The sequence below is a fragment of the Cavia porcellus genome, unplaced genomic scaffold (assembly GCF_034190915.1).
Source record: "Cavia porcellus strain 051 isolate PalLab524CR breed Dunkin Hartley unplaced genomic scaffold, mCavPor4.1 scaffold_2, whole genome shotgun sequence".
In the NCBI taxonomy this organism is placed as follows: domain Eukaryota; kingdom Metazoa; phylum Chordata; class Mammalia; order Rodentia; family Caviidae; genus Cavia; species Cavia porcellus.
In genome coordinates, this window is record NW_026947485.1 from 20,236,866 (window position 1) to 20,258,072 (window position 21,207).

At 38.3% G+C, this 21,207-nt stretch overlaps 1 protein-coding gene across 1 annotated transcript in view; it reads left to right on the plus strand.

Annotated features, from left to right (window-relative positions):
- Positions 1-21,207, plus strand: part of Lrrc72 (leucine rich repeat containing 72) — a 65,894-nt gene that overhangs the window by 34,463 nt on the left and 10,224 nt on the right. Inside the window, exons 4-7 of the mRNA XM_003469833.4 lie at positions 6,787-6,868; positions 7,607-7,717; positions 18,810-18,899; positions 19,900-20,052. Of these exons, the coding sequence (XP_003469881.3) occupies positions 6,787-6,868; positions 7,607-7,717; positions 18,810-18,899; positions 19,900-20,052 (436 nt within the window). The remainder of the gene's footprint in view (positions 1-6,786; positions 6,869-7,606; positions 7,718-18,809; positions 18,900-19,899; positions 20,053-21,207) is intronic.

Consider the following 21,207-nt stretch of genomic DNA (forward strand, 5'->3'; position numbering starts at 1 on the left):
TTACACAGGATGATCACAATAATGAATCCAACAAAAAAGTGCGAAGCAAGAAAGGTAAGAAGAAATTTTTAAAGAAAATCACCATTGAATTAAGGGGATTGTAGCAAAGCACAAGTGTGGTGTTAGTGTAACTGACCTGGCCTTGCGGTGCAAGATAGTCAAGATAATTTGACTATTTGGAGACTAAAGATGCCATCAAAGGGGGTGACAATGTTAATCACAAAAGGAGTAACAATGTTAAACAAGCAGAGGACACAAGAACTGGAAGAGGTTGGAAATTTCCTGTTAGTGTGGTTGAATGAGAAGCAGCTGCAAGGGAGAGTGTTAGGGAATCTATGAGCTGTGAAAAATCCAGGAAATTGCAGTGAGTTGCTGCAAGAAAACCCCTCTATAAGAGCAACAAGTGATGAATTTAAAGGCAGGAGAGGGTCGCTTGATAAATTCTACAAGAGAAATGACCCCCAGAGTGTGATAAGACATGCTGAGGCTTTCAGTCCTGACAAGGTCACTGTAGACACCTATAAAAAGAATTCATCAAATTCATGAAAGCAGAAGGATACATCATTCAACAAGTGCTGAACCAGGGCTCTTCTGGGAGAAAATGCTGAACAAAATATCTGTCATGCAGGAGAAAAATACACTTCCAGGGCGCAAGCTCGTGAAGGACAGTTGACCCTTTTACTGTGTGCAAATGCAAATGCTGATCCAGAGATTAATCCACTGCTGCTAAGACCCTTCTTGCATTCAAGGAACATCGTGTGTAGTGTCATGTGCAGGGTCACTGTGAAAGCTTGGGTCACAAGGCAATTGCTCATGGAATGGCTGCATGAGGTGTTAGTATCCACTATTAAGGAATATCTTTCTGATGACCAACCACCTCAAAGATTCCTCCTTCTGAAGGACAGTGCCCCCAGCATGCCCTCCAGCCTTGGTGGATGATACAGACACTGTCTTAAGCACTTTTCTTCTTGCTGAGACTAAATATCCAAAGTTAAGGGAAGGAAGGTTCATTTTGCTCACAGAGTTTATAGAGAGTTCAGTTCACAGTTGTCAGGCAGGGTAGTGTGGCTGAGGGACATCACAAAGGAGAAACAGTTCATGGCAAAGCAGGGCAGGCAGAAAGCAGCAAGCAGCAAGCAACAACCCTCTCTCTGTCTCTGGTGTCTTATCCAGACTCCCCACTCTTAGGGAGGGTGGCGCTCACCCTCAGGATGGGGCACCCTTACTCCTAGCATCACACTTTGAATCAATCCCAGCATCATATTTTTTATTCCAGCAGCACACACCCTAGATCCAACCACTTCTGCAAAGTCCTATCTATGATGACATGAGACTCTGGGAGGATATCTAGACACAAGCCATAACAGATGCTAAACATGGCTTCATAAAGGTCAAGTTCCTCCCCTCTCAACACGACACCTCTTCTGCTGCCCATGGACCAGTGAGTGATCTGCAACTTCAAGAAGCTGTACACAAAGGCACTCTCAGCAGTGGGCTTAATGTCACTGAAGAGATATCTTTACCTCTGAAAGAGTTCTGGAAGAAACATTTCAACATCCTGCATCAACCTCATTGACAAAGCCTGGAAATATGTCACGTAGCGTAGGCGACACCCCACTCACGCTGGAAGAAACTGTGATCAGAATGTGACTTTCCAGGTTCTGATGCACAAGCAGTGGAGGAGGTTGTGTCCATGGACATGAGTATGGGTCTGGATGTTCATGGTGCAGATGCAGAAGAACTTGGTGAGGACCAGGAGGAGGAGCTGATGATGAAAGAACTTGTTGAACCCCTGAGTGAGCAGCAGAAGGCACTTGTTGAGGAGCATTTCCTGAAGAAGAGGAAGATGGGAGGAGGTTAACAGTGATGCAATAAAATCCATTATGGGAAAATGGAATGAGTGCCAGGATTTCTTTGAGAAGCACCATCCCAACACAACCAGAGTGTTGAATCTGATGGAAGATAACACATGACCTCTTGTTTCTGGAGGGTTATGCAATACAGGAAAACAGAAGTGACATTAGACAGATTTTTTTTCATCAAAATTGAACCTGCAGCTGAGAGACAAAGAAGAGAGGAACCCCTGGAGGAGATCTCATTGATCTCCTTATGGAGGGGGCTCACCCTCCAAAGAGTAACCTCCCCCCACCCACCTTACTGTCCTCCATGCCACAAGTTACCTCAAGCAGGGTTAATGCTCTCTCTCTCTCTTCATACTGTACTGTACTTTAGTATTTTTGTGGTTAAAAAGTACATATGACTCACAATAGATTAGCTGTATTTGCGTTGAACCTTGTGGGAAAATTGGACGCAGTTTGCAACTAAAATTGGTTCAAGACTATGCTAGTAGTAGTCAAAACAGATTAACCTTATTTACATTGAACTTTATGGGGAAGTTTGATTAAGTTCGTAACCAATTCAGTTCTCAACCAGAGTCATGGAACAAACCAAACCAAGACCCCACTGTATTTTTGGTAATTCATGCTAATATAAATTGAATTGTTTTTTCATTTCCTTTTTGGATAGGTTGCTAACACATAGAAATGCAACTATTTTTCATATGCTGATGTTGTGACTTTACTGAATACGCTTATCAGTTTTGACAGTTGTGACTTGGTTTGGGTTGGTTGTTGCTGTACCCTGAGTGGGTTTTGTTATTTGTGCAGTACCAGGGATTAAATCCCAAGCCTTCACACTGACCTACATTCCCAGTCCTTTCTTATTTTTTAACAGTTAACCTCACTAAGTAACTAGATTGCCCAAGCTAGTCTCACATGTGATGGTCCGCTTGCCTCTGCCTCCCCAGAGTGATGGGATTACAGGGATGGGCCACCATGCCTGGCTGAGGTCCTTTAATAGCTCCCAAGTCATCAGGATCTGGCTTCATCTCTTTCCACTTGTCCCTCTTAACCTCAGCAAACAGTACACTCATCATATCCCAACAGCAGGATCCCAGACTGTCAGTGCTCTTGGGAAATCTGTGATTGTAGAGCCATGATGAAAGGTCAGGTTTAGTAATGTGCATCTCCTGTGGATGAGTGATGTAAGAGAAATTAGCCTCAACCAATTAATAACATTCTATTCGTGGGTGGCCAGGAGATAAATGGAAACGAAAGAGAAGAAAAAGTCATGATTTCCACTGGCCTTCTTTGCCTACGCTAATGTCAAGCATGGTTATTATTAGAGCAGGGAGTGGTGAAAGGAAGCACAGAAGGTACTGAATTGCTGCCAGGAGAACAAGAGAAAAAGTGAAAAGGCACAGGGAGCCCGTGGGGGCTCTTCCCTTCTCACTGTGAATGATTTTTCCTACCTTGGGGAAATGCGGCTCTTCACAGGCCTTAATGAAAGCCAGGGTAAGATCGTTGGTGGTTCTGCTGATGGAGTGCTGGTGTGCGGTGGTGGAGATGCGTCAGTGGGATGATGAGGTGAGTGGGATGTGCTCCCTGTGGAGCACCACGACCTGTGGATGTTATTGATATAGGAAGAAACAAGAAAATTCACCAAAGAAATCCGCTTTCAAGCTTTGGATGCAATCTAAAGTGGCTTTTATAGGGTATGCAAAAAATCCTCACTGTCAGATGGGCTGGTGGCTGTTTAACAAAATCTTCTCAGTGATAAAACTTTTCTTTTTTTCTGGGATGTTCGATATTATGGCCTGTGATGCAATGAACCGCTATTTTGAAGAAAACAAGACATCATAATAGCTAGTGCTGATTTAATACCATCTTGTTTTAAAGCCCCACCAAACTATTGCTCTTCTCCATTGGTCTCCATTGGTTTTATCATATTGTATCTTGCTGGATTTTATCATATGGGGTAGTACAAACAAAAATTGTTATAGGCAAAGAGACAATATAGAAACCATTGTTCATTTTTCTGTTAGCTGGTTCTAAATACTCTACAATGCTTTCATCCACTTGAATGGTGTTAACTGTCTTGATATGTTTGATGCTATAGCATATGAAGTTATATTCAAATATTTCAAGGAAAAAGACACTATGGTAACTACTATTAAGTCGGGTTATTTGGTGGTGAAGCACTAGGTTGCTGAAACTGTCATGCTTTGACCTGTATTGTTATGTTGTTATGCCCTCTTTTATCTTAACCTCTCCCTTATTCATTAAAAAATTATTTAATGTTTTTTAATTTTTCTTTTTTAAACTAAGGAGAAAAAATCAAAAAAGCTAGCAGGATATATTATAGTGACTTTTTTGATTTCCTATTAACTTGAAGTCCTGTAATACTCCCACTATCTTGTTTTGACTGATTAGACTCTGTTCCGCTCTTATGATAGTATTAAGTAACAGTATAGACAACTACTTTGAAGGCAATAAGATTCACATTGATGCCCACTCTGGTTTGACTATTATCCTTTTTTGAAGTTTTGTAAAGTCTACAATGTTTAGGTTTTATAGGTCTTATTCTCTACTGTTTAGGTCAACTTTATAATACCTAATGAGATAGACAATTCTTAAGGAAGCAAGAGGCATTATGGTAACCATTGTTGATAACCTTGTACTCTGTTTTTACATCATGTGCTATGTCTACCCTTGGTTTTGACTGACAGCTTTGTTTTATCATGCTTGATTTTATTCTCTTACCAAAAAAAAGTAATAAGATCTATGGGGGCAATAAAACCCAAAATGTATAAATTTTGTTGAAATAAAGAGAGGGAAAGAAAAAGTGTCCTAAAGGATACAACAGCAAGCATGTTTAGGTGTGTTAAATAGATGACCGTATTAATATTTTTGTTTGGATCATTGAACACAACTAATTGCAGTCTTGCTGTTTGAATGTTCACTTTGTATGCTTTGATCCTGTGACCTGAATAACCGTTTCAAAAATGATAGTGTGTAATCTATTAACTGGTGATTTCTTACTGTTTTTTTTTTTTCTTTTGTAATTCTGTATCAGTTGTACCCTTACACTGTTTTGGTTTTTTTTTCTGGTTTTTTTTTTCTCTTTTTCCTTTTAAATAAATAAAAATAAAAACTTTTCTTTCTTTCTTTCCTTTCATTTTCGGTACCAGGAATCACCCTCAGGCCCTCACACTTACCAAGCACTCTACCACTAAGCTATATCCCCCAGCCCCAATGATAAAACTTTTCTATTTAGATAATGATGGTTTCTATGATAAGCTTTAGAAAAACAAAGTTTTAATCATAAGAGTATCTTGTTGTATATATAAGTACTTAGTCCTTGACCTGTAACTACTTCATGAGATTCTTTCTCAGCTCGATCCCATATTAAATAGTACAGACAACACTTCTATATTTTAACTTCTCTGCTGCTCTTACAGCTACCTGAGCTGACCTTTACACACTTACCATGGCTCATAATTCAAACAAAGATGTGAAATTTTATCAAGATTATAGAGTTAATGTATTTTTAAAAGGGGTTCTCTTTGTGACAAGGATTTCTGGCATTGAATATCCCATTTCATATATTGTATAATATTTATTATATAATTATATATATGAAACCTACTCTTAATGGTCCAATTTGAGGAACTTTAAAGAGCGTACTTGTGACTATCTGTATTTTAAACACACTGAATTTTCTTTCTTTCTTTCTTTCTTTCTTTCTTTCTTTCTTTCTTTCTTTCCTTCTTTCTTTCTTTCTTGGCACTAGGGATTGAACCTAGAGCCTTGTGGATGCTAGGCAAGTACTCCACCCACTGAGCTATCTCCCCAGCCTAAACATGCTGAATTTTAAGCCAAACCGTGAAAATAAGATGCATCTTCACTATATTGTTAGAAGAGCAGGGAAATGGTGAGAATAAGATCCTGGAGAAGTACAGTTCTCATCTTAAGAAGACACAAAACTCTAGTTAGTGATCTAGTGATTGATTGTGTAGGAACAAATGTTGAAGTAAGGAAGAAAATTCAGATTCATGAACATATTGGAGGGTCACAAAAGGTCATGTGAAAATGATTGTCTGCACAGTAACAGAGATATTGGATTATCTTGTGTCTCATCTTCGAGTTGTGGCCGTAGTGTTGAGCTGTTGGCTATCAGGACTGACTGGCAGGGTAGCTTCCCTTGTCTTTGGCTAAACCAGGGAGCTCTGTGTGCCAGAATAACATGAAATAGAAAGGAAGAGATGGTTTACAGACGAGGGCAAACGAGAGTTCAGAATGCCACCGTGATTCAGGAGGTCTGACTAAAAGGGTCAGAGCAGGAAGAAGTTTCGAGAAACACAGAAATGGGTTGTAGCAGAGTGAGAAGTCAGCCGTAAACCGCGGGGAGGAGAAAGGGTAGTTCAACAAACCTCTAAAAGTGTTCCAGGGTACTGGGATGGTCCACCCTTGCACGGTCAGAGTGTCTTGTCGCCCTGCGACTGATCCTTAAGTGTAATCAGAAAGAAAGCACAAAGGGAAACCATAGCTCATCGGGACGCAGAAAGGGCTGCAGTGTTATCTGAGCAGAGCCCTTGGCTAGAGATAGTGACAGATGGCAGATCAGAGGGTGTGTGCACCCAGTCGGTACAACTATGTGAGCAGAACTGGGAGAAACACTGAGAGAGCAAAGGCGAGGCCAGATTGCAGTCTTTGAAAGTCCGAAGAGGGCGTTTGGCCAGGATGTGGCAAGGCAAGTTTGTTTTCGTTTGACCAAAAACATCCCTTCTATCACACAATCCTCAGAGACAACCCAGATCTACCACATAGCTTAGTCCAAAAGGTCACAAGTAGTACTTGCAAAGGTCGAATACTTATTGTCCTCTTAAAATTGTAAATCGATCTGTAACTTGTCGAAACTATATTACTTTCCAACTTCCGTTTTCAGCTCAGTGGGATCGCATTTTTAACCAGAAACTACTGTCTGACTGAACTGTATCTAAACAATAATGCACTATTTGAGATAGAAGGTATGTTTTAAATTTTCTCTGCTGGTCGAATAAATTTTCAATAAGTAACAACTTTCAACTGTAGTAACTCATAATAATGTAAAAAAAATCTGTTTTAACATTTCTGTTGAAAATATGTGATGGTCTATTTTTAAAACTGCTTTTTCGTATCAGGAATTGAACTTACAACCTTGCTTTTGCCAGGCAGGTGCTGTGTGGCTGAGCTATACATTCTTACATATTTCATCTTTAAGAAATGTTCTTGTAAAAAGAGAGAGAGAGAGAGAGAGAGAGAGAGAGAGAGAGAGAGAGAGAGAGGGATGTGCTTGTTAGAACACTTTTCTAACACAATATTTTCATGTGTTTTATTCAAAATTCAAGAGAAGGTTCTTGAGCACAGGAATTTTGCCATTCTACAGAATAGATGGACACAAATTAAATACAGTGATAGCCAATTTTAACAATATTTTGAGCTGGGCATGGTGGTGCACCCCTCTAATTCCAGCACTTGGGAGGCTGAGGCAGGAGGATCGCTGTGAGTCCTAGGCCGGACTGGGTTACACGGTGAGTTCAAGACCAGTAAGAACTACACAGCAAGACTCTGTCTCAAAAACCCAAAACAAAGAAATAAAAATAGAAAGAAAGAAAGACAGGCATTCTACTATTCCTATATTCCCACATCCCCATCCATTGCGTCCATTCTTGTGCTTTGTTGTATTCTTAATAATAATCTTCAATGTCGGTCTGGTTTCTTTCGAGGGCTGCGCTGCCTGTCCTCCCTGCACGTCCTCCTGCTGCACCACAATGAGTTAACGAGCATCGAGGCCACCGTGAAGGAGCTGAAGGGGATGCTGCACCTGAAAACCCTGAGTACCAGCTTGCACTTTTATATGACCGTGAATTCAAGTTGAAATAACAAGAGGCGTTTTTCTCATTGGCGAAGTTTAAGAGAGAGAAGCAATGTTAAAATAATAAAACATGAGCAGATTTTATTATTTTTTAAAATAATGTATTTGAAAGAATGGGTAGGAAATAAGCAGTGAAGAGATACAGCCTAGCAAGTGAAAATTACAGAAATAGGAAAGAGGATTTGTATGTTTAAATCTGTGTTTTCTATTTTATCTGAAAAATAAGTTTTAATATATATTATATGATCCTCCTCATATGAGAGATCTCAAATGGGCACATCCACAAGACAGTAACACCGAGGAGTAATTTTAGAGAGGTTAGTACTTTCTTAAAGGTTGGGAGGTTAGGGGACTGGGAGAGCTTCTAAGATGGTCTAAAAATTTTTTATGGTGGTAAGTTACACAGTTCAACTAAATAGAGTAAAAATGAATGAATGGTATACCTTAAATAAGGAAATGGCATGGTATACAAAGTATATTAATAAAGTAAATTCATAACCAAAAGATAAAAAAGCTTTCAATAGAGTGAGCAGAAAACTTCATTCATGAGCGCTGGATTACATCCAGTGAGGACCTGACTCCGGTAATAAAGAAAATCTTCCCTTTCTCATGTCTAATAACAGCCTCCTCCCCGTCTCATAATCTTTCTTAGATTTCATACATTAGCTAGGATATGTGATGTTTGTCCTTCTGAGTCTGATTTCTTTCCCTTAGCATGATGATCTCCCCTCTCTCTCCATCTTCTTCTGCAAAGGACAAAATTTCATTCTTTTTCTGGCTGAATAATACTCCACTACGTATATACCACATTTTCTTACCTGTTCATCTATTAATGGGCACCTAGACCGGTTTTGTATCTAACCTGAGTTGTATGGTGCTGTAGTAATCTTTAGTGCAAATATTCCCATGGATGCTACTCTAAGTCGATTTCACAGAATAGTTTGAGAAAAATTTGTGTTGGTTCTTCTTTGAAGCTCTGGTGAATTTTAGTAGTGAATCCATCTCATCCTGGGGTTTTCTATATTGGGAGATGTTCTACTACTGCTTCAATCTCATTGCTTTTTTTGATCTGTTTATATTTCCTATATTCTCTTGGCTCAGTTTTAATTGATCACGTATGTTTAGAAATATGTCTATTTCTTCTAGATTCTCTAATGTATTAGAATATAGATTTTCAAAGTAGTCTCCAATAACCATCTGGATTTCAGGGGTATCTATTGTAACGTTCCATTTTTTTCCTCAAATAGAACTGATTTGGGACTTCTCTCTTCTGTCAACTTTGGCCAGAGGTTTATCAATCTTGTTCATCTTTTCAAAGAACCAACTCTTTGTTTCACTAACCCTGTATATTACTCTTTTAGTCTCAATCTCATTAATTTCAGCTTTGATATTTATTAGTTTTTTCCTTCTATTGGGACTGGTATCAGTTTGTCCTTGTTTTTCCTGAACCTTGAGATGCATCATTGGTTTATTTATTAGAAATCTCTGATTTTTTGATGCAGGCACTCTTAGCTATAAACTACTTTCTTAAAATTGCTGTTCCATTCCAGAGATTCTGGTACGTTATATTTTTATTTACATTGGATCTTAAGAATTTTTTAATAGTCTTCTAGATTTCTTCAAAGACCCCACTGGTCATTCAAAAGCAAGTTGTTCAGTCTTCATGTGTTTTTGTAGTTTTTGTGGTTTCTCTTGTTGATTTCTAGTTTCATTCCATTATGACTTGAAAAGACACAAAAAATTGTTTTAACTTTTTGTATTTGTTAAGACTTGTTTTATGGTCTAAACTATGATCTGTTGTAAAGAACATTCCATGAATTGCTGAGAAGAATGTGTATTCTGTAACTGTTGGAGGGAATATTCTCTACATATCTACTAAGTCCATTTGACTTGTGGTGTAGTTTAACTCTGAGGTTTCCTTGTTGGGTTTTTTTTCTATGGATGACCTGTCTATTTATGAAATTTGAGTACTGAAGTCACTCACTATTGTAATATTGAAATGTATGTGTACTCTATGTTGAGTTGTATGCATGTATTTATATTGTTGAATGCGTATATTTACATTGTTATATGCATACTGTATGCATATCTCTGATGTTGTATGCATACATTTACATTGTTATATCTTCTTTGTGGATTGTTCTTTTCACCAACATATAATCACTTTATCAATTTATTGTCTTCTTTGCCTGGCCTGACTAATTTTGTCCTGACTTAGCTTTTTCAGATATGAGTATAGCTTCTCCTACTTGTTTTTGGGTTTCATTGGCATGGAATTTTTTTCTGTTGTTCCACTTTCACTCCGTGTATGTGTTTGCCAGTGAGGTGTCTTTCTAATAAGCAGCAAAGAGTTGGGTCTTTGTTAAAATCCAGTCTGCCAATCTGTGTGTAACTAGAGAATTAGTGTCATTTATATTCACAGTTATTGTGGAAAAATAGATACTAATTTCTGTCACTTTGTTGTTTTTCTGACGTTTGATTCTTTCCTAATTTTCTTTTCTTTTCTTTTTTTTTTTTTTTTAACCAGTACTGGGGATCGAACTCACGACTGCCTGCTTGCAAGGCAGGTGCTTATGCCACTGAGCTAAAATCCCCAGCCCCATTCTTTCCTATTTTCAATAGCTTCAAAGAGTCTATTCCTCTTCTATGTGTAGCATTCCTTTAAGTATTTTTAGCAGTGCTGGTTTAATGCTTACGAATGTCTTTTTGTTTCTCTTAGAAGGTCTTCATTTCACCTTAAATTTTGAAGGATGGCTTTGCTGTTTATAATATTCCGGGTTGGCAGTTATTTTCTTTCAGGGCTTGAAATGCATTATGCCATGCCCTCAAGGCCTTTAGGGTTTCTGCAGACAAGTCTAAAATTATTCTGGTAGATCCGCTTCTACAACCTGGCATTTCTCTCTTGCTGCTTTGAGTGTGTTTTCCTTGGTCTGTATTCATGCCATTTTTACTATAAGGTGACATGGACAGATTTTTTTTTAATGTTCACGTTTATTTGGGATGCTGAATAACTCTTGGACTTGGATACTTATCTCTTTCCCAAATTCTTGGAGCTTTTCTGTTAATACCTCATAAAATAGATTTTCTATGCTATCAGTGTGATGTTCATTATCCTCTTTTGCACCAAAAATTCATAAATTTGGTCTTTTGTGTCCCAAAGTTCTTGGATATATCGTTCATCATCTCTGAAGTTTTTTCTGCCTTAATGTCTGTGTATAGTACTTCTTCAAGCTCATCTTCAGGCCCTGAAATTCTGTTTTTCTGCTTGGGTCTGTCTGTTGGTGAGGCTTTCCAGTGAGTGTCTTGTTTGACTTGTTGTTCTTTACATTTCTAGGATTTCTATTTGGTTATTGTTCAGAATACCTCCCTCCTGGTTGAACTGCCCCTTTTTATTCTGCATTGTCTTCCGTATTTCATTCACCTTTGTTTGTATGTTCTTTGAAGTCAGTACTTATTTTATAAATTAGTCTTTCGAATTCATTGATCTTTCATCTAATGTAATATTTTTGCCTTCAATTCCTAATAAGTTATACACACTTCTAGGCAGTAAGTTGCCTTGTTTTTCATAATTCTTGTGTTTCCATACTAAGAGTTGTATATGTATTGGGAAAGAGATCTCTTCCACTCTTATGTGAGGGTGGACTTAGTGTCCAGCCCTTTAGAGAGAGGCTTGATCCCTATCACCACTCAGAAAAAAATGAGTCACAGTAATATCAGTGACACAGTGGGAAACCAGATATTGAAATATAGTAAAATCGTCTAAAGTCAGCAACTTTGCCACATTAACAATAGAAATAAGCAATAATAGTAGAGACTCAAAGACAAATGAAACCTTGAAATACTGTGAAAACCAATAAAAAGCAAAAATAATACAAAAGAGATCACAATAGTAACAGAAACACAAAGGCAAATTAGTTGTTGAAAAACATTAAAGACCTACTAAAACAAATAACTATATCACTGCTATTTCTACAATACAAAACAAATGAACAATAATAGCATAGAATAAGTAAATAGCTAAAAATCAATAAAGGTTAATAGTAATAACAAAAGTCCAAGAGTGGGAAAGGATAAAAATGGAAATAGAAGCAAATTTTGAAGAACAAACTGAAGGAGAATGAAAAGGAGGAGAGAAAAGTGAGATTAAAAACTCAAAGAATTTTTTTAATTAAATAGAATTAGGTAAAATCAGCAGGAAAAACCAAGAAAAAAGGAAGATCAAAAAAGGAGAAAAACAGAAACAAGTCCAAACAATTCCTCCACATTGAGTGTTTGGGTGGGGAATATTTTCCATGTCCTGTGGGACTGGAATCCAAAAGATAGGGACAAGGATCATGAGTCAAAATTGGGACCTGTTGTACTTCTTCTATGCCCACTTCCTGCTGTGTGAATGCAGGGTCAGTCAATGGTACGCTGTCTGCCTCAGTGCTATATTCGCTACAGAAGACTTTTGTGTTTGTTTACCCTTTTCCGTGCATCCTGAGCCACTGCTATCCCCAACTAGCTTTGAGACCTGTGGGATCATGGATTCCCCACTTGCTCTAGCGGCCTCTCTGTCTAAACCCAGGACGTGGCAAACATTCAAATAGACGCTTGTCTTATCGTGGTGGTGGTGGGTAAGCAAATAGGCCCCTGAGTTCTATGCTGAAAGAAGGCAGTGAGAGGAGTCAAGCAGTCCAGTGGGCTCTATTGCAGCCCTTTGGACCCGGTCCCCTTAGAAGACCCCAGGTGACTGGCCTGGCTTCTCACCACAGAATGCAGGAGAACAGTATCCCTCGCAGCCTGGGGTCACCACTGTTGAAACTTTTCAGGGAGTCTGTGACTAGCCCATTCCTCTTTGTGACTGACTCTTACGGCCATATCCCACCCACAAGTGTGGTTGTTCAGTGACTTCTGGTTCCTGGAGTAGTTCTATCTTAAATGATGATCTCCTTCTCAAAATGACTTCTGATTTTATCACCCTTAAATATGACAGGCACTGCAGTGGGGTTCTGCGCTAACCTACAACACAGAAGGGTCATTTTCAGTGGAAAACTCCCCCTCTGACTTTGCAGCTTACCACAGTTGTGGTTTTTCTTGGGACTGGCACTGCCAGTCTATTGTTGGTCACTGGGGCTGATGGCCTTCTCCACTCTGACGCTGCACTTGAGACCTCCTCCTCGGAACTCATGCTCTAGGTTGCTTCATTTTTTTCTCTGCATGATCTCCAGTTTTTCCATAACTTTTAGTTTTCCTGTTACCTCCTTCTTGATTCCCACAGCTCTCCTTCTCTTTATCTTTGTTAAATTGCTGTCTTCCAGGAGTCTCCATTCCAGGTCCCAGAGGGGCTCTGATCTGCTTCTGGCTCCTCCTCTCTCATCTTAATCTCTCCCCAGTCAGCTGTAAAACAGTTCTTTAAAAAGCATTTCTTGGGGCTGGGGATTTAGCTCAGCGGCATTAAGTGCCTGCCTTGAAAGCAGGCAGTCGTGAGTTCGATCCCTGGTACCGATAAAAAGGAAAAAGACAAAAAAAAAAAAAAAAAAAAAAAAAGCATTTCTCAGGGCCACAAGAGATGGAAGGAAGGAGAAAGGGAAAGACAAGAGAATGCAGAAATTGAGAGGTGTTTTGTCCACGCAGCAGCTCCTCACAGTGACTGTCATGATTATGTGCTGCAAATATTTACTACGAAAAAGTAAAATTTTAACAAAAATTATAAATGAGGAAAAGATAGAGAAGATATTAAAACTCCTTAATCTCATTCTTAAGTGATAGCCACTCTAAATACTTTTATGTATTTGATTCATTTATCTGAGCACATATGGGCAAAATATATCTGTAAATTTTAGTTTAGAAATCTCTCACAATGAACATTATTTTGAGGCAACAGAAATTAAAATTATATTATGTATTATTATGTAAATAAAATAATTTAGAACCTTCATATAGTCTAGAATGCCTACTACATAGCAAGTGGACTAAATTTAAATTTTGATATTTTAAGCAATCATCATCATTATAGTTATATACTTGAATAATATAGTTATATACTTTCCGTTGAGAAAAAGGTTATATTCTCTTTTAAACCTTCCCAATAATCCGATATATGAGTAGAACTACTCTTTTCTGTAGTGGAAGTGCTAGACCAAGATTTACCTAAACTACCAAAGAATGTCAAAATTTAAATTCATATCTCATTTCATTTGTAATTTATTAATTCATCCAATAAATATATATAATTTTTCATTCATTCAATAAATATTTGTCACACATTCACTCTGTGATACTTTACCGTATAACAGAACTCACAGTTGAATGAGAAAGGTCCCATTTGAGACCTTTTTGGGGCTTACAATTTTATAACTCACAGCCTAAGCAGTAGACAATGTAAAGGGGCTACTAAACAATTTGCTACATATTAAAACTCAATAATTGGAGCAAAATTTATTATGAGACAATAGAGTGGTAAGCAAGGTTGCCCAATAGTGGTAACCAGAGTTATGCCCTGTAGCAAGGTGCATGGTAGAGATCTGAGTGGGCACTGTCCTGCCTGTCAAGGATGTGGATGTGAGCACAAAATTGTGTCAGGCCTCGGGGTGGGGGAAATGCCTTGTCATTCTTTGAAGTCCATCTTAGTAACATGGCATCTGTATTATTACTTATTATGACCATTACAATGACATCTCCTTAAAACCATTGTGATGTAATTCAAGTTATAATTGTTCCATGGAGAATCCTGTCACAGGCTCACTCTCGAGAAAAACAGAAAAATATTATGTCCAATAACCAGAAAGAAAAGAAAAGCCTCTTCTGAAGAATCTTGGTAGTGAGGTTTCATAACTTGATGCCCTGCTCCAATTTGCTTAAAGGTATTTTACAAAAAAGTTAGCATTTCCTGGACTACCAGTAGTATTTGCACAGTTACATCCTTAGATTAAGTTTCTGAGAGCCTCATTTGCAGTCACAGATTAGATTCAGCTCATTAACTAAAATGAGAAACCCATGCACTTTCAAATGTTAAAATTTGTATCTTTTCAAGTTGTAAAACTGTATAAAAATTTAAAGCATTATTATTATTCCACTCCAATTTCAAGTTCTTCAGAGGGTGAGAAAATAGCCCGGAGGGTAAAGCTCTAATGTATTTCAGCATGTACATTTCCAAGCAGAATTGCTAAGCAATTGCCCTGGAGACGCATGGCGGCAGCTTCAGGGAGGCCCAAAACCCCAGGCAGAGTGTGAGGTCCTGCTGACTGGAATGCCTGTCTTGCAGGCAGGCGGTCAGTGCCCCACCTCTTCTGCCAGTAGGTCTACCTTTCCACTCCCTCTCTCTCCTGCTTCCTTTTTCTGTGTCTTCCCTCCTTCAAACTCTCACTCAGAATCCACACTACGGGTGATCACTTTATTCACCTCTGTCTTCCCCTGACTTTTTGAGCACTAAGGGAAGAAACAACAACAACCAAATCCTTCACTCTTTCCCCTGTTCTGAAACCTTCTTCTCATTTCTCTCAAATTTTGTCTGTATCTCATGAAGCTCTACAGTAGGCAAGTGCACTTTAGATGTCTACATTTTGTGATTGTTAAGGCTTGCTTCCCAGTGGAGCTTGCAGGAGTCACCCCGGAATAGGGGGTTCCCTCTTTTAGGAGAGGATTGCCCTGTTCCCACAGGAGCTGCTCTTGTTGGACATTCTGTCCTCTCTCTCTCCTCTGACCATCCTCAGTGGCCCTGTGCCCTGTGCAGGGATGAAGTTGGGTGCTGGGGCACAGAGTAGGACCATGACCTCAAGGGTCTCTTCATTTGAACCTCTCCCTGTAAAGTCCATCAAAGGGAGACCACCTCTTCCAACCACAGAGCAATTCACCACATAAAGATAACCAGCGGGTATTTACTCAGTAGCTCCGAGTTAAGAAAAGGTTCTGACCCTGCTACTCCCTCCATGCTGTTTTCTTTTTAAAAACAGAGGTGATTTCCATATGTACTAAAAGCATGCATTGTATGATGGCTCACAGGTTTCTGTTAAAATGAGGTGGTGATAAATAACAGTGGAAAACACGGGCCCAACTAAGTAATCTTACCCAGAAGTTCAAAATCTAGGCGTCTGATCTGATCATAGACATCTGAGCTTCCTTTCACAGACTGTTTTGGCTTCCAAAATCTCTCTGTATCATTTCCCTCATCTATTAAAATGGATATGTTAACCCCTTACTAATTACATCCACTTTCTTTGACGATGCCTTTAGAACATTTGGGTCCATTTAAATAATGATTTTTAAACCCAACTTTAAAAGTTTCAAAAATTAACTGGAGCCAATTATTTAAAGACTATATCCTTCCTTTCTCTCTTCCTTCTTTACTTCTTTCTTTTCTTTCTTTCTTTTTTTCTTTTCTTTCTTTCTCCTCTGTATTATTTAAGAAGTAGCTTCATACATGTGACTCATGTGGTTCAAGCTTGTGTGGTAAGGCGGTAGAGACATTTTGATATATTATTGGGTAAATGTAAATTGCTTAGACTCTGAATCCCAAATTAAGATAAGCAAGACAGTGCTGGCGCCACTGAGGTGTACTCTATAAGTAGCCTAGAGGGAAGGTGGATTAAATAGTATTAACCTATTGAAAGTGAAAGTGTAAGCAATTTTGCTTCGTAGTTTGCAAAGGAATGTGCCCATACATCACAGGAGGCTTTCAGAACATTCAGAGACAGGAAACTGATTTCATATCTTAGAAACTTAATTTATGGTAATTTTAGTAGCATCCATCCAAAACTCATAAATCCAAAATGTTAAATGTTTACAGTACATAAGGGAGGGGAGGGTAGAGAAAAAGACTGCTTCCTTCTAAAATTTAAGAGCTAGGGGGGAAAAATGAAAGATAATAAAGATAAAATGCCTTTCAAATTATTTAGTTCTTTTTTTTTTTAAGCTCAAGTAAGCAGAGGCTGGATTGTGGCTCAGTTTCCTGGCTTTCTGTCACTCAGATTTTACACTAAGACAAGATAAATGAAGACCCACAACAAGTACCTAGAGTTTTCAGTATGGTGGCTCCTTGGTAATAAGTCATGTAATGTAAATCTAAGTTTGGTGCTCTGTTTAACCAAAGGTAGGGCTTTAATTTTACATAAGAAATTACTCAGCTAGGAATTCAAAAGATATAGCCAAGAAAAGAAGTGAAACAGTAAAGTTCTGGGAGGGAAAGACAGGGTAAATGAGCCGCCAAGAGTAACCACCATTGCAAGATGTGGGTGCGTTTCCCGTCAGCATCCTGTGCAAAGGCACACTCGACTTCCAGTTGGTATAATGTGACACAGGGGAAACGAGGTGTCAGATGTGATTCCCCAAGACAGTAACCACAGAGCAGCCTTCTGCACTCAAACATTTCGGACTTTGTCTCCCTCCTAAATTCTCATTAAAAGCAATTGTGTTTTGCTTTTATATCCTTCAAGGATGCCTTTTACTTTCCTGGCTCGAACTACAATGCAAGATCCCTGTGGATCTTTTAAATCTGTCCTTATTCCTGCTTTCATATACATCCGTTCTATTCCCTATCCTGTAGTTATAATTATTTGTTTCCAGTTTCAATTCCATCTCTTGTAAGAATAAAATCCAAACCATTTTTGTTGCCTAAGAAATCCTGAAACATTTCTATTCCATTTTTCCCCCCCTTCCCCCAAAACATATGTGTTTCCCTTTAATGTTTTGTTGCTCCTGGCTCTACGTGTTTTTTATTCCTTCCCTCACTCATAACTTTCATTTGTTATAATCCAGGTGTCTTCCATCGCCTGCTTTATGTCCTTTTAACACTCATGCTTTCTACAGGGAATACTTATATATGAGGATTTTATTAGCCAGAAAAAAATTTATAGAAGAAATCAGAATGCTCTATTACCTATAGAAAAAAATCCGGATTATTGATTTGTTTTCAGTTTTTAACTAGTTTGTGGTCATTTAAGCAAGCATGCCTCTCCCACACTTCATGGTGCAAACTTGCATGACAATATTGATCTGTTTTTTCCCCTAAATTTCTAATGCTTTACAACATCATGCCTTGATGAAACTTTGCTGCATGTTGTGAGTCGTCGATACTGTTCGGTGCTCTTAACTCTAGCATGTACAGCACGCAAGCCTCGTTTTGTTGAGGATGTAGCTGCGCAGTAGCTGGAGCTCTTTCAGCTACTGCCATCTAGTGGATCTTCTCACTGTGTGTATTTTGTGGAAATACTTTCTAGAAATTGCATAGAAGCAGAATTCAAGTAGCTAAAGATGCCCAAACGATATAATAAAAGTTTTATTTCCTACTGTTGCCCTAATCCTGTGTACTATTATCTAAGGATTAATAAGTAAAAGACTTTACTTGAAAGTAAGACCCTCAGGACGTCAGTTGTGAATTGAAACAACATAATCCTCCGTGCTGCTTCCTTATGGCTGTGATGGCAGGAGCTCCCTGCACCCCACGTATGCCAGCTTCCTCCAGTCACCCCATAGAGAGTCAAGTCCCTTAGGTATCCCACCCCGCCCCCGCACTCCAGGATCTTAAAGCTGTGGGTGTCTGGTCAGAAATGGACAACACGCAGCATCCATATCTGCTGAGCTCTGCTTCACGCACATCTGAAGCTGCTACTAGCATGTGCATGTGTTGAGTTATGCGTGGAGGGATAAAGTTCTGCTGGGACAGTGTATTGTAACTCTGCACCCAACCAAGCACCCAGAGACCTTTGAGATTGGACGAAAAGTCCCTCAGGATACTGTAATCAAAAGCAGCCTCAACATTCCCCTTGCTATGGAAGTTTAACATTTTCCTCATTTGTGGCGGATTTGAGTTAATGATATGTACCTAGCATCTAGCATAGTTTTTAGGAGATAGTTGTGATACTTAGTAAATGTTTGTTGAATGAATGAATCTAGCAGATAAAAAAATTAAATGCTGCTCTCAACAATATGGGTTTACTGGAGCCATTGGCTTGATGTGAGGTGGAATTTTCCATGGCTGTGTTGTGCATGAATTCTTCTATCTCTCCTACTTTATCAAGTAATAAATAAAGTTAACTTTGAAATTTGACATCTCCTTTTGAATTCTTCCTTTGCAGGTCTATGCCAAAACCCTTTGTGCCAATATAACTTGTACCGTTTGTATATAATCTACCACCTTCCAGGAGTAGAACTACTGGACAGAAATCGTAAGCACAACCTTTTATTGCAGAAAAATACTGGGAAAGCAGTCTTACAACTTCTTAGTTTAAAAATACGGAGTGCCATTAAAAATCTGTTTTTGTAAATGAATACTGTTAAATAATTGTCTCTGAAATGGAAGGTTTTGAACTATTTATTTTTTAGATATTTGCTTTCTGAAATGTGATCTAGTTTAGCAATGCATGTTTTCATCCTAGTGTACTAGAAAGGCCATGTAGCTGGGTGTGAGGAAAGCTTTCCGTCTGGTCCTGCTTTGACATTAACAAATCAGGTGCCAAGTCATTAAGCCTCTGGAACCTTAGTTTCTTATCTCAAAAACGAAGGACTAAGTCTCTTAAAGCCTATGTATATTCTAATTTATTCTCTTTGAAATTATGTAAGTTTTTATTATTTGAATTGAGCTAATTAGTGATAACTTTTTATAATTTATTTTCATACAGTAGAGATAAGTTAGCATGTTTAGTTTAAATAAGTCCCATGTATACAATCAATGTCAGTGCATTACATTGTGCATTTTTAAGACTTATTTTATCTCCAAATTTTAACATTCTGCTTCTTTTGTTTGTTCGGTGATACTGGCTATTGAACACAGGCCTCACTCATGCTAAGCAGGTCCTCTGCCACTGAGCAACATCTGCATCATGTTATTACTGAGCTACTTTTTCTGTGATGTACATCAAAGCCTTGTGGCAATATCTCTTCTTCTCAGTGGCCCTCAGGAAATCCAGGGATATGTCACATTGGGATGTCACTCATCTCTGTGATGCATTAGAAAGTGTCCATGATGCAAGACTGAGCTCAGCTTTATAATGCAAGGAGTGTGTAATGAGGTCCTGTAAGATTATAGAAATAACTGTGAGAATGCTCTAGAAATCTAGAGTGACAGGATACTGACCTAACCTAGTTTATTTAAATACATGTTTTAAAGCCTTCAATTCTGTTTTGAATCTCTGTGCTATGCACTACTAATATTTTTGCATTTATCAGAAGTTACAGAAAAGGAACGAAGATCAATGATTACCATTTTTAACCACAAAAAGGCTCATATCATTCAATCCATTGCATTTGGAAGAAAAGTAGATGCCTCGTGGAATCCTAAATTACCATTAAAACAGAAACCGGCCCAGAAACTACCTTCAGGTATTTTGAAAAAAAGAAAAAAATTAACACTCTTTAAGATTTTGATATTAAGTTTTTGTTGGATCTTTGAACGGTTTGCACTCTCATTGTTTGATTATCCACTTTTTATGCTTTAATTTTGTAACTTGAACAACTATTTCTAAGATGACAGTATACAATTTATCAGCTAGTGATTCCTTAGCATTAATTTTTTGAAATTCTGTATTATTTCTATCCCTTTTTCTGGTTTGCTTTTTTTCTTTAAATAATGTAATTTAAAATAAGCTAAGTACCTAGATAGTGAAGTAATATGTGATTAGATTAGTCCCTTTCCCCTTACTGGCTCAAAATACTCAACACCCATGACTTAAAGGAGAAAGGGTTATTTTGGCTCATGGTTTCAGCGGTTCAAGCCATGGTCAGCTGGCTCCAAGGCAGAAACATGAAGGGTCACGGCAAAAGGAAGCTGCTGATGGTGCGGCAGCCAGCAAACAGAGAGAGAAAGCAAAGGGTCAAAGACAAGGCTCTACCCTTGTAGGCTGTGCCCTGGTACTCACCCTCCCGCCTGTCCTCACCTCCTATCAACACATTCAGCTATTAACTCATCAGTTAATTAATTCACTGACACCTTATGATCCAATCACCTTTCAAAAGCCCCATCTCTGAACACATGGGACTTTGAGAGAGATTTCAGATCTAAATGACATGTTTTCTAATTTTCTTAATTTGTACTTCTATTAGTTAAAGTGAATATGCATTTTCATCTGCAGACATAGTAAATCAGTGAGGGAGATGATAATGAGGTAATTAATATACTGAAGCCTCTTCCCCAGTATCTGGCACAATAGAAATGCATCAATAAACTGTAGCTATTATCATTACCAATAACAGAAGATAGTTTCATCAACTAAGGCTAATAATGATGATATAGGAAAATAATAAGAAAAAATAAAGATGATTTGCAAATTCACCACTCAGAAATAAGCACTCTTTACATTTTGGTAGCAGTCACTTATAAGACCATTATGTGAAAATATAACAAATATTTTCAGCATTGTTTCATTAGCTGCAATTTAATTTCTTGTAGGTAACAGACTCAAACAATCCAGAGCTATTTTTACAGAGTTTAGATATATAAAGTTAGTGTAAACTACCATGAGCTCATCAGTGTTCAAG